Below are 13,838 nucleotides of genomic sequence, written 5' to 3' on the forward strand. Positions count from 1 at the left end.
ACCAATCATTCGTCGGCCAGAGTTGGAAAATCACATTGCAAAATGGGTACTCGAGCAGAGGCAGAATTTGCTACATGACCACAAGAAGCAAAATCAGAGCACATGCACTGAAGTGGGCAAGGTCAAACCCAGAACACAGTAAAGATTTTGAGGCTACGGTAGGCTGGTGCATAAACAGGAAAAATCTGGTATTATGACAAAAAAAAATTGCTCAGAAACTACCAAAAGATCTTGATCCAGTTTCCATTGTCAAATATTGGAAACATGGGCAAAACTCCCATGAATTTTGACATGAAAGGCAATTGAACAGAGGAATGTAAAGGTGTGAAAACTGTGCAAACCAGAAGTACAGGCCATGAAAGGACCAGGTTTACGGTGATGTTATCGTACAGGGTCGATGGTATGAAGTTAAAACCCATGGTCATCTTCAAGGGCAAAATTAAACCTAAAATAAAATTTCCTCCAGGTGTTTTTGTACATTTTCATGAAAAAGGATGGATGGATGAAAATGGTGGAAAACTATGGATCAACAATGTGTGGAACTGGAGGCCAGGTGGTGCATGCAAGGAACAGAGTTTGTTGGTCTGGGATACGTCTCGCAGCCATTTAACTGATAACACTAAAAATGGAACCAATTGAGTGGTATATTGAGTAGAATTTTAAGGTCACGTTTTTGTGTCTGGCTTATAGGACAACTCCTGATCTTAGCGTGTGTTTTGGGTGCTTCAAGGGTTGTCTTATATGCAGAAATATGCGATATGCATTGGTACCAACATATGTCAAGACTTCAGGCTGTTCATCCACTCCCCTCACAATGTTCTTGACCCAATTTGAGGCAACAGACCATCTGGATGTCTTCATTGGACTCACAGAATCTCCTGACTGTTCTCCTCACGATGGAATCCCTATTGTTTGCCTCTTCACTCTCTCTGCTACAGAGCCATGCTCAATGCTAGAGACCTGGTCCCTATGGTCATCCTCTGTCATATCATCCTCCCCAGTACTATCCAGAATGATAAACTGGTTGCTGCGGGGGATGCCCACAGTGGTATTCTCTACAGATTCCCTGTGGCTCCAATCTACTACTTCCTCACTCTCCCTATTGAGCCACAGGTCATCAAGCTACAGCTCCATTTTCTTCACTCAGTCTCTTAGGAGTTGTACCTCGGTGCACCTGGCACAGATGTGGGCGTCAGGGAGGCTCGGAGTCTCCCAGGAGCCCACATCTGACCCTTGATCCAGAGCATTAACCTAAGAGTCATAATACCAAATCTATTAATACTAATAAGTGTTCAACAATATTCTCACTCACTATAACTCTCACCTCTTCCCTGTTCTCGCCGAAGCCTTACCACTCTGACACAACTAACAAATGGGGGGCACTGAACATTATGTTTAGTTGCTGGGGAATACAGAACTATAGGTATAGTAAAAATTAAAGTTAGTTTTTAAGGAGTAAAGTTAGTGAAGACTATTATTTGCAGGGGATGATGTCAATTCATAATCCTCTCTGCAAAATACCATGGATGATGATTTTAAAAATCAGATTTTTTTTGACCTAACCAAATGTTTGGATATGAGAAAAAATGATAGGAAAAGGTTCAAGGGGGATATTCCTGTCACAGTAATCCCAATTTACTGCATCCGGTGCTCCCTTTGTGGCCTTATCCATATCAGAGACTGGTTGCTTCGCTGAGTACCTTCACTCCCTCTGCTACATTAACTTCCTCTCCCAGTAGCTAACCATTTCAATTCTGAATCACACCCCCATACTCCCACGTCTGTTCCACCCTGACCACCTGCAGATTGGAGGAACAATATCTTATTTTCCACCTGGGCTCCCTCCAGCCAGATGGCATTAATATAGACTTCTCTCCTTTCTGCTAACCCTTTTCTTCCCCTTCCCAGTTCTCTCCCTCCCTTGCCCCTCCACCCACCCAGCCTTCCCTCCGCCCCTGATCACTGCTGTCCCTCCTGCCTTTCTCCACCTATCATCTCCTTTTGTTTGGACGCCTGCCAACATTTTCTCACATCTTGATGAAGGGCTCAAGGCCGAAACGGTTATGTATTTTTACCTTTGCTACATAGAAGACACTATTTGACCAGCTGAGTTTCTCCAGCATTTTGTGTTTTTACTTCAACTATTGTGTCTACAGATTTTCATGATTTACTTTTCCATTTATTTACAATCACTTGTAATTTTCATTTTGATGCCTTAATTCCTCTGACGGTTTAAAAAAAAAATTGAATATGCGTTAAGATATCTGAATTTATTTAGCAGTTTATTTTATATTCTATCTGCCTATTTGGCAACATCCTGTGCATGCTTCCTATGCACATTAGTGTTGTCAGGGACACTCAGCGTAATAACATTGTCAAATGTAAGCAAAAATGCTCAAATCAAAGTCAAGAAACTTGCACTTTTTAAATGCTGCACCAACAAAACTTTTATTGCCCAAAATGAAATCTATGGCCTTTCTACCAAAGTGCATTTTGTGCCCACTTATTCTTCAAACTCTTGGTTACCATGGTCACTCCAAAATGGAAGGCACAAATGGTCACATCATAATGGCTCAGTAACTATGGCAACAATGCATTTTACTAACGTCATACTTGAGGAGGAAGCTTAAAGAACTTGAAAACTTGTGAGATCTTTCAACTTTATTTCTCTTCCCTTTTAATAGAGTTTAACTAAGTCTAATGTGATTACAAAATTTATCATTTTTGCTTCAGTCTTTTAAAAAAATGTTTAATTGATAAGTTTGGTCTACTTGGCTCCACCAGTAGATGAGGGGTAAATAAAATCTTCGTCTGTTCACGTGAATGCGAGGTGAAGATGTCAATAAGATGAAATGCCTCCTTACTCAAAAATGATCACATTGCTGCAAAAAATGTAAAATGATTTTGAACTTTTACTGATGGTTATTTATATTATTCTCTCCTCACCTTTTCCAATGACATGGGATCACACTGTGACATGGTTCCACTAGACTTCTTCAACTCTACGCCTCAGACTGGTTGCTGGCAGTGAGAGTCCTGTGAAAGTTGCATATTAATCAACACGGTAATAGAATTACATAGATTACAGCACAGACATGGCCACTGGGTTGAACTGAGTGACTTCTGTTTAAGCCAAATAGAGCCTTCTCTATTCTTAGTTTGGGACCCTCCACATTTGGAAAAGTCTTGTCCAAGTAACTTACTATATTTACTCATTTTCTTTTATCAGTGTACACCTTGCATTAAACACAGCCACTCATTTTTTTGTCTATTTTCCAACTTTGTTTGTTCTGGATTCCAAACCCTCTCCTTGATTTCCATTTCCACAAGTCAAGTTTATAATTATCAGATTGTACAAGTACAACCCAATGAAACAGCGTTCTCCGATCTTGGTGCAAAACACGCAGACACACAATCAGACATAAAACACATATAGACAATCATTACACATACAGGACAAGTATTTACATAGATAAATAAATAGATATTGTTTAGTAAACATAAGGGTATTGGATGATTATTGTGAGCAGTTCCTTTCAGCATTCTCACTGCCCATTCTCAGCCTGGTGGTACTGGCTCTAATACTTCTGTACCTTTTTCCCAACAGGAACAGCTGAAAGATGCTGTGTGCGGGGTGGAAGGGCTCATCAGAGATTTTACACACCCTCTTCAGACAACGATCCCAGTAGATCATGTCGATTGGGGGGGGTGTAGGGAGAAGAAACACTCCAGTGCTCCTCTCTGCCATACTTATGGTCCTGTGGATTGACCTCCAATCCATTTCTCTGCAGCAAACGTACCACATTGTGGTCTCGATAGAGATTCTAAAGGAGGTTGACATGATGGTGGCCAGTAGCCTTGCCCACTTCAATCTTCTCGAGAAGTGCAAGTTGCTGTTGTGCCTTCCTGACAAGTGAGGAGATGTTATATGTTCATGGTAGGTCACTAGTTAAGTGCATGCCAAGGAACTTGGTGCTTTCCACTAGAGTTATTGATGTGTGGTGGGTGTTCCTGAAGTTCATGATCATCTCCTTCATCTTGTCACGTTGAGTCTCAGGTTGTTCCTCTCGCGCCATATCTTTTCTCACTTTGGAATCTGTGTTCAGCTTTCCAGATTGCTGAGAATAAGAGTGCTATTAACATCAAGCAATTCTTTAACAAGCAGGAATAAACCAACTAATTAGAATGATTAGATTAACTTCAGTGGTGAGTACATGAATTTGTTCTGATGATCAATATAAACTTACATTTTGAAAGACAGATTCATCCAGGTAATTAAGTCAGGGTGGTGCTTTCTTGAAATAAATTGTTTGAATTCTTTGATCAGGTAAGATGGAGGGTGATATATTTGATGTAGTCTACATGGAATATTGTAAGGGCTTGTTTAAGGTAACTTGGTGGGCTGGTCAGAGGGAAAGCCCACGAGATTCAGAAGAGCAGCAACCCAGCTCCAAAGTGCAATACACAAATTTCTCCAGTTCATTGCACTCAAACCTTGCATCTGCTGGCTCTCCTGTTAATCTAGCTCCAAAGATGGCTTTGTTTTGGGAATATATCTAGTTCTTTTGTGACCAGAAGTTTATTTCGAGTGAGATTCCATAGGGCTCAGATCTGTTATTTGATTTTGTAATGTGTATTATGAATTAGACTTTAACATAAGACAAAGGAATAGAAACAAGTTATTCTATCGAGGATTGTTAAGAACAGGGCAACTCATGTCATTTAAACAGCTGAGGAATAACTATGATTTGTCAAATAAAACTTTATTCTGCTACCTTAAGATCTGTCTTAAGGGATAATTTGAGACTATCTATGACCCTATCCATGTGTAGTGACATGGACATTCCAATTCAAAGGGGGAATACACACATTTATCTCCATGATGTATCTCCTAGTCCAAAGTGAGGGCCCAAAGCCAGGCTTACACAAGACAGGGGAAGGGTAGGCGACAGACTTTGGCACAACAATCCATGAGTGGTGCTGGTCAGACTTGCATCGGGACAGCAGTTATGATGGTGCAATACAATTTCCTGCATCAACTATACCTCACACCACAAAAACTACACAAATCTAAACCAGAAATTTCAGAAATGTGCTTCAGGTGTGGAGATTTGAATCTTTATCCATTCAACCTGGCTGTGTACAAAGGTGGGATCCATCTGGGAGGACCTGGGGGACATTCTGAAAAAAAATTTCAAAAGTGTATTTTCCACAGGATCCAGAATTGAACTTTCTGGGAAATGCTATGGACACAAGTTTTAAACTGTCCAAGTACCAAATTCAGTTGGTGAAGGTCAACTTGGCAGTAGCCAGGAAGTATATAGCAATCACATGGAAGTCTGAATCCCAACTAAACATTACACAATGGAATATGGAGATACAGAGAGTTGTGTACAGAAAAAAATGGATTAGTTGTAAATTTTCTACTTACTGCTGCACATACTGTGTAGAACTTCAGTCAATAATACCATCTCCCTAGACTGCTGAGTTGAAGTGAATTAATAGCACCCTGTGTCACCAGGTTCCCTGAATCATTTGCTCTCTATTGTCCAATCAGCTTCTTGCTGATCAGAGCTTTTCAACTCAACTGCCTGATTCACCCGACTCCAATTGCTAGGTGCAGCCGTCAGATAAAATCCTTGCTGAAGTTTACTACAACAGCCCTCTTCAAGATCACTAAGTGTGGGTGCAAGCAATTGATAACAAGAAAAAGGTATAATTACAGATATATAATATCAAGAGTCCTTTCAGGTGTTGAAGTATTGTGCATAATGAACTGCCTATGGTACTTTTCTCTCAGACCTTGTTGTTTTTACAGGTGGAGATGTGTTATCCCTGTCAGTAGTAGTAGTAGTATTTCTGCTTATCGGCACCACTGGTTTGTTCCTGGTCGTCATTATAGCTAAAAACTTATCCTCTAAGTGAGCAACTTTAAATCAGTTGATGCTAACATACTCTGTTTTGCCTTGTATGTTGAGAATGAAATACTTGGGAGATCTGTGTATCACCATATATGGTCCAGTGTATGGTGTCTGGAGGAATTGATCATGTCTGACAAATACAAATGAACACAAACTGAGCTCAGCTGGTACATGTGATACAACACTTTGTGTGCATGTCTTGGCAGGAGTGATATTTGTCATGTACTGCTGTAGTTGATGAATATAATTGGTTGTGTCCAGTTACTGATAGTATAGTCCAATACACTCAGCTGGTGTGCAGCCTAGGTCTTTTTCTGTAATGTGGATGCCCAGTAGTATGATTGGCAAGTACTCATACCACTGGTTTGGGTCCTGATGGGCTTTCAATGCTGGCTTGAGTTGACAGTGAAAATATTAGACAATATCACTAGCTGCAGAGTGATAGGCTGTTGTGTAGGTGCGTGTACTACCAAGTAGTTTGGTCAGTTTGTGAAAGAGTTGGGATTCAATCTGTCACCCCCCTGTCTGTTGTGATCATAAATGGTGCGCCATAATGTATTATCCAGTGGTGGACCAAAACTCTGGCTACTGTCTTGCCCATCATATCATGAATAGGTATAGCATCAGCCCACCTGCTAAAACAGTCTATGCAAGTGAGAAGATAACTATACCCACTCAACAGGGGGAAGGGACCTACCAGATTGATGTGAATATGTTGAAATCTGGCATCTGGAGTAGTGATTGTGTCAAGGGGAGCTCTGGTATGATGAACATTGGCTTTCTGACAGGTGATGCAGCTTCTACCCCACTGCTTAACATTCTTATTCATGTTAGGCCATACAAAGTGAGATATTATCATCTTCTATGTAGACCTCATACCAGGATGCGACATACCATGGAGAGCATTAAAAACAGACTGCATATGTTTCTTGGGAACATAGGGATGTTCATGTTCAGTAAATACATCACACCAGATACGTCCATTACTTGCTGGCAAGGGTACACACTTGAATGAGAGCGAAGTTGATTGTTGAACTGCAGCCAGTCATCATTGTCCTCCTGGTCAGAGGTGAGTTGCAGGCATGACAGTACATCTGCTACTGTGTTTTCCTTCCCCTTGACATGTATCAGAGGTGATGTAATCCAAGTGACAGACTTCATGTGGCGAGTACCTGTCCAGCTTGGAACAAAAAGTGCATGTCAAAGGCTTGTGATTAGTGTAGATGGTGAACGTGCAGCCGTTGAGCAGATGGTGAAAATATTTGACAGCAGGGTAAACATCCTGCAGTTCACGACCAAATGTGCTATATATGGTCTCAGCAGGTTGGAATTGCTTGGAGAAAACAGCAAGTGGTTGCCAGGCACTATCTATGAGCTGTGGAATGGCTTCATCAACTCCAACGTCCAATGCATCAGCAATGAGACCTAATGGAACATTGTGTCGAGGATGAACCAGAGTAGCTGCACTAGCCAGGTTACTTTTAGCACAAGGGAAGGCTGAAAGGTCCACCTCTTGAGTGTGATGGACTGAGTTTTCTTAATTGTGTTCTTCAGTGGAGTCTCTGAGTGGTTGGAGTATGTCAGCACAGAGCAGGATGAACCATCTGTAAAAACTGATCAGACCAAGAAATTCCCTCAGCTTCGTGAACGACGAAGGAATGGAAAAATCACGGATGACCTTCACCTTGTCATGAGGGCGAATCCTGTGTTCATCAATAATATGGCCCAGAAAGTTGAGTAATGGTACTCCAAACTGACACTTGGCTGGGTTGACAACTATGCTGTACTCCCACAAACAGTCGAAAAGCAGACGGAGATGAATCTCGTGTTCATCATCTGTAGAACTGGCTATTAGCAGGTCATCTATGTAAACCTAGACTAAAGGAAAATCACGAACCACATCATGCATCAGCCTCTGAAATGTCTGTGCTGCGTTTCGTAAACCAAAAATGGCATACGTACCCACTCGAAGTCCAAAAGGAGTTGTGATGGCTGTCTTGTGTATGTCAGCAGACTCCACTGGGATTTGATGGTATGCCCAAATCAAATCGATCTTGGAGAAAATGCAAAAACCAATAAGAAATCATGAAAAATCCTGGAGATTCAGGATGGGGTACTGATCAGGCACTGTACGGGCATTCAGGTCACTGTAGTCTCCACATGGGTGCCAATCTCCCATTGTCTTCTTGGGAACCATGTGGAGGGGAGACGAGCAGTTGGTGTCAGACTGTCGAATGATTCCCAGTTCCAACATACAATCAAATTCTTTCCTTAGCAATCTGCTGATGATCGGGGTCGAGTCACCAAGGCCTGAAACTGGCGGTCAATGTGTTTGTATATGGTGGGTGACAGAGTGTTTGACCTCAGTATGCTTGTAAATTGGGTGAGTAGTCTCTGAGAAAAGGGCATCAAAATGTGTAGTCGATGTCGTGATCATAATGGATGGATTGACATGTTGTGTATCGCTGACAATCCCCTGTACTGTGAGGCTGGTAGTGGAGTCAATAAGTTTGTGGTGTTTGACATCCACCAACAGTCCATACTCACATAAGAAATCAGCTCCGATGATGGGTATGGGTACATCAGCAATGATTTTTTTAAAAACTCCTAAAAACATGCCACAGGCCAAGATTAATTGTGAATGATCTTTCTCCATATGTAGAAATGAGCGATTTATTGACAGCTAATAGTTGAACAATGGTGGAAATACCACAGATATCAGGTGTTGATGGAGGGAGAATGCTAACTTCTTCTCTGGTGTTTACTGATGAATGAATCCCCTGGTGTTTGTCTGTAAAGGTAAAATAGTGGATGACTGTGGAGCTCCACACCAGGAAGACTTATTGCCCCTAGACACCCTGGCTTGGGCGTTTCCCTGCTGTTTAGTTTGAGAGCAGGGTGGGACAGTGTTGAGCCTCGTCATCAAATCTCCAGTGATAACAGCATTCGATGCCAGCGTGCGATGGTGTGTGGCTGTGGCTCCACCCCTGACGTGAACGTTGCCCTTTTGGGCTGTCAGTGTGGCCCAAATCCGTGGTGATGTGGCAGATGAGCTCCTGAATTTTGTGCACGACCTGATCAACAGTACGCCACAGTTCTGTCACTTCTGATTGCTGTATGGAAGGAGGCTCAGGAGCGCTGACTGTTTGCACTGACCTGCCCGTCAAAGCCACCTCTAAGATCTTGTCAGCGATCTTAGCAAGTTTGTTGATGCCTCCAGCCTCCAATGTTGATGCCTCCAGCCTCCAATGTTGATGCCAGGATCAGTCGAAGATTTTCAGGCAGGCGCTGTAAAAACAACTTTTTTTAGGATCTTGTCCTCCAGCTTGTTGTCTTCTAACAGCGGATACATTCACCGAAGAGGCAGTGATGGCTTCCTATCCCCCAGCTCTTCTGAGATAAGAAGGTGGTATAAATGTTGCTGTTCTGAAACAGTAGTGGATCTGATCAACTTGGCCTTAAGCTTGTTATAATGGTCTTCAATTGCTGGAGAAATTAAGAAGTCACGTACTTCTTGCACCAGCTCCAGTTGCAAAGAGGCAATAACATACGCAAAACACATCTCCTGTGATGTTATGTTCCATATAGAAAATTGCACCTTCGCCTGCGCAAACCATAACGCCGGGCCAGTGGGCCAAAACTGTGGTAGTTTCAAACTGACTGCTGCAATGAATTGTACAACTGCAGTGGTGGTCAACTGAATCGCCTCCTCTGATTCTATGTTATCCATGGATGAAAAGACATCTCCCATGTAAACGATAAAATGAGGTAGAACAATAAATATTTGTGAAACAGCTGATCATGTCGGAGTCACCAATGTAGATTTTTAAAAAACTAATTAGTTGGAAATTTCATATTGACTCCTGCATGTACTTTGTGGAACTCCCGTCAATGGTACAATTTCCTGAGACTACTGAGTTGAAATGAATTAATTCCACCCTGTCACAAGTTCCCTGGATTACTTGATGAGCTCCCTACTGATCTGAACTTTTCAATGCTAACTGCCTGAGTCACCTGACTCCAATTGCCAGGTGCAGCCTTCAGATAAAATCCCTTTGAAGTCTCCTACAGTTCTATTCCCCTGGAGAAAATCATGTACAATTTAAGGAGAAAATATGACACATTCATGAGGGTATGGCAGCCTTATCTGCAACATGTAGATATGCTATATCCCTTCTAAATAAAAGAAAATAAAAATCTGCACTAATTGTGGAAAAATTGAGATATTAGGGTATGGGAGGGAAGGAAGAGGGGAAAAAGGGCTTTGAATGTAATGTATCATTGTTGAGAAAGATTGTGTTGTTGGATTTGTGAGTCTTTGAAAATCAAAAATATTTTAAAAAAGGCTCTTCAGTCTGCTTTGCCATTTTTTCATGTGCTGATTCATTACCCCACTGTCTGGCTGCCTTCCTGTAACCTTTGATGCCCTGGCTAATCAAGAAACCAGGAATCTCTGCCTTAAATACATCCAATGACCTGGCCTCCACAACTGCCTGTGGCATCAAATTCCACAAATTCACCATACTCTGGCAAAATAAATTCTTCAGCACCTCTGTATTTTTTTTTTCAAAATCTATTTATTGAGCATTAAAAACAACTTTGTTCACATCGTACAGATGTACATTGTCCCCTCCCTCCCCCCCAGCCTTTTTATTAGCTGAAAAACATATGCACACATACTCAAATGTTCACATACACCCGCCAATACACACCCGGACACCTCACTGCCTGACCATCTTGGCACATTTGCTGGCAGTATTTTCAGTATATTATATACTAGTACAGCCTAACGTGTATTTGATAATAAAGAAACCGATATCTTTAATCCACTGTATAATATAAGGACCCCTGTCAGACTTCCAGTGCAACAAGAATAGATGCTTGGCTCTTCTTTGGCTTGGCTTCGTGGACGAAGATTTATGGAGGGATAAAAGTCCACATCAGCTGCAGGCTCGTTTGTGGCTGACAAGTCCGATGCGGGACAGGCAGACACGGTTGCAGCGGTTGCAAGGGAAAATTGGTGGGTTGGGGTTGGGTGTTGGGTTTTTCCTCCTTTGTCTTTTGACAGTGAGGTGGGCTCTGCGGTCTTCTTCAAAGGAGGTTGCTGCCCACCGAACTGTGAGGTGCCAAGATGCACGATTTGAGGCGATATCAGCCCACTGGCGGTGGTCAATGTGGCAGGCACCAAGAGCTTTCTTTAGGCAGTCCTTGTACCTCTTCTTTGGTGCACCTCTGTCTCAGTGGCCAGTGGAGAGCTCGCCATATAACACGATATTGGGAAGGTGATGGTCCTCCATTCTGGAGACGTGACCTACCCAGCGTAGTTTGATCTTCAGCAGCGTGGATTCGATGCTGTTTGCCTCTATTGTAGCAAGAGAAGAAGGGCATAGAAAAGACACTCTTGTATTATATGCCCGGACCGGGGCCTCCACCTGCTTCGCTCTACTGAGGCCGGGGCCACCGCTTCCCCCTCGCTTTTGCCCGGATCGGGGCCGCCTACCTTCTGCACGGACTGGGGCCGGGGCCGCCGCCGCCTTCCCTGTGCCCGGACTGGGGCCGCCGCCTCCTTCTTTCTGCCCGGACCGGGGCCTCCGCCTGCTTCACTCTACCGAGGCTGGGGCCACCGCCTCCCCCTCGCTTCTGCCCAGACCGGGGCCTCTGCCTGCCTCACTCGACCAAGGCCGGGGCCGCCGCCTCCCCCTTGGTTTTTACATTTTACACCCCAGTTACACAGCATTAAGAAAGGATGTGACTCGGTCAACCCCGTCAGAATCCAACTGGGTTCCTGACCTACCTCAGAGGTAGTTAGAGAACCCAATTTAAAAAAAAGATGCTTGGCTAATAAGGATGTAAATGCTATTACCTCTTAGTGGAGAGAATTTAGGGAGTTGTCAGAGATTCCAAATAACGCAGTTAATGGGCAGGGTTGCAAATTAACTTCAAATATCGACTTAGAGAAAAATTTGTAATATCAGCTAATTCTTTATTTGTGTATTATAAAGTTCGAGCTTTGGAAAGGGATAATTATGGAAGAGAAATGAAATTACATGAACTAACAAAATTCGAGTTTCTGATTTTTATTTTTTTTCTTTTTCTTTGGCTTGGCTTCGCGGACGAAGATTTATGGAGGGGGTAAAAAGTCCACGTCAGCTGCAGGCTCGTTTGTGGCTGACAAGTCCGATGCCGGACAGGCAGACACGGTTGCAGCGGTTGCAGGGGAAAATTGGTTGGTTGGGGTTGGGTGTTGGGTTTTTCCTCCTTTGCCTTTTGTCAGTGAGGTGGGCTCTGCGGTCTTCTTCAAAGGAGGTTGCTGCCCGCAAAACTGTGAGGCGCCAAGATGCACGGTTTGAGGCGTTATCAACCCACTGGCGGTGGTCAATGTGGCAGGCACCAAGAGATTTCTTTAGGCAGTCCTTGTACCTTTTCTTTGGTGCACCTCTGTCACGGTGGCCAGTGGAGAGCTCGCCATATAACACGATCTTGGGAAGGCGATGGTCCTCCATTCTGGAGTCGTGACCCATCCAGCGCAGCTGGATCTTCAGCAGCGTGGACTCGATGCATATATTAAAAAATGGCTTTATTTCTGATATGTATGCTTTGTTGCAAGATGGTATGGATAAACCAAATTTAAATAAATCTAGAAATAAATGGGAAGGTGATTTATCTTATGATATACCTCAAGAGGATTGGGAAGTTATGTGCCAAGATGGGGTGACTAAATTACTTAATGTAAGATATAGTTTGGTCAATTATAATTTTTTGCATCAGTTGTATTTGACCCCTGAGAAACTAAAAATATATGGATTTAGTAATTCTGATTTATGTTTTAGATGTGGACTACAGACAGGAACAGTTTTACATGCAGTTTGGCTTTGTGATAAAGTCCAACCATTTTGGGAAAAAAAATTAGAGTATTTTTTGGAAAAATTATTAAGATTAAATTGCCATTAGATCCAGAAATTTTTTTGCTGGGTTATATTGTTTCGCTGACTGGTTTGGGGTTGGACAAGTTTCAGATAGCTTTTTTTTGTTTAGCAGTAGCACGGAAGTGTATTGCGATCACCTGGAAAGATGATGTAGAAGTAAATATGAATCGTTGGCATAATAAATTGAGATTTTGTATTTATATGGAAAAAATAACTTAGAATATGCATGATAATTTTTCTGTTCAAGTGTGGTCACCTTATTTGGAATGTATAGGTTTATGTTTGTATCTAGTTGATATGTTTTTTTTGCTCCCCTTGTGGGGCATGCTGAGGGTGGGGTGGGTTTAGACTGTTTTAGTTTCATTTATTTTGTTATTGTTTTTATGTAATTTGAAAATCTTAAAGTTTAAAAAAAATATATATATATTTTTTTTTTGGATAATGTGCTAAAGACTCTGCTCTGGAGCCCCTCAATTTTGGGGCACTGATAAAACATGTGACTTGGGTGACAAGGGGAGCCATTACATCTGTTGCATTTTGTTCTCTATATCAAGATAAATGGCTGCCAGTTTAGATTTCAAAAAGTGGACCCTTAAGTTGAATAAGTGTCAACCGAGCGCAGGAGGTGGTAGAGGGAATTCTATCAATAGACTCTTCCCACAGTTTCTCCTCAATTCCTGTTTCTAGTTCTTGCACCCATTCGGATTTTATTTTGGAAAGTGATTGTTTTTTGATTGACAGAATAGAGGTATAAATCACTCCTGGATTAAGTGATATTGGCTCTTCCCAGGGTTGTTTGGCAGGTAACTTGAGAAAGACTGAAATAAAATGTCAAATCTGAAGGTAGTGAATTAAGTGTGCTCATGGTAAGGCCATATGTGTGTGACAAAGAAATGAAGCTACTAAACACTCCGTCTATATAAAGATCTTGAAGACATTTGATAGCTGATGGTGAGAATAAGTGAATGTTATTTAAGGGACCCTGAACTGA

The 13,838-nt window shown here is 42.2% G+C and overlaps 1 protein-coding gene and 1 long non-coding RNA gene across 7 annotated transcripts in view; one reads left to right on the plus strand and one right to left on the minus strand.

Moving 5' to 3' along the window:
* LOC138761372 (uncharacterized) overlaps positions 1-13,838 on the minus strand; it is a 48,335-nt gene that overhangs the window by 11,864 nt on the left and 22,633 nt on the right. The window contains exon 2 of the long non-coding RNA XR_011356279.1: positions 2,947-3,036. This is a non-coding gene — a long non-coding RNA (uncharacterized lncRNA). The remainder of the gene's footprint in view (positions 1-2,946; positions 3,037-13,838) is intronic.
* Positions 2,573-13,838, plus strand: part of LOC138761370 (coiled-coil domain-containing protein 63-like) — a 135,045-nt gene continuing 123,779 nt past the window's right edge. For 2 of the 6 annotated variants that reach the window (XM_069933353.1, XM_069933352.1), the window contains exon 1: positions 2,691-2,893. In XM_069933353.1, coding sequence (XP_069789454.1) covers positions 2,853-2,893 — 41 coding nt within the window. In that variant the 5' untranslated portion in view covers positions 2,691-2,852. Of the gene's footprint in view, positions 2,646-2,690; positions 2,894-4,106; positions 4,207-13,838 lie in introns of those variants that run through there. The other 4 variants (XM_069933356.1, XM_069933357.1, XM_069933358.1 and 1 more) reach the window with 4 other exon arrangements.

This window comes from Narcine bancroftii, chromosome 4 (assembly GCF_036971445.1).
Source record: "Narcine bancroftii isolate sNarBan1 chromosome 4, sNarBan1.hap1, whole genome shotgun sequence".
Taxonomy (NCBI): domain Eukaryota; kingdom Metazoa; phylum Chordata; class Chondrichthyes; order Torpediniformes; family Narcinidae; genus Narcine; species Narcine bancroftii.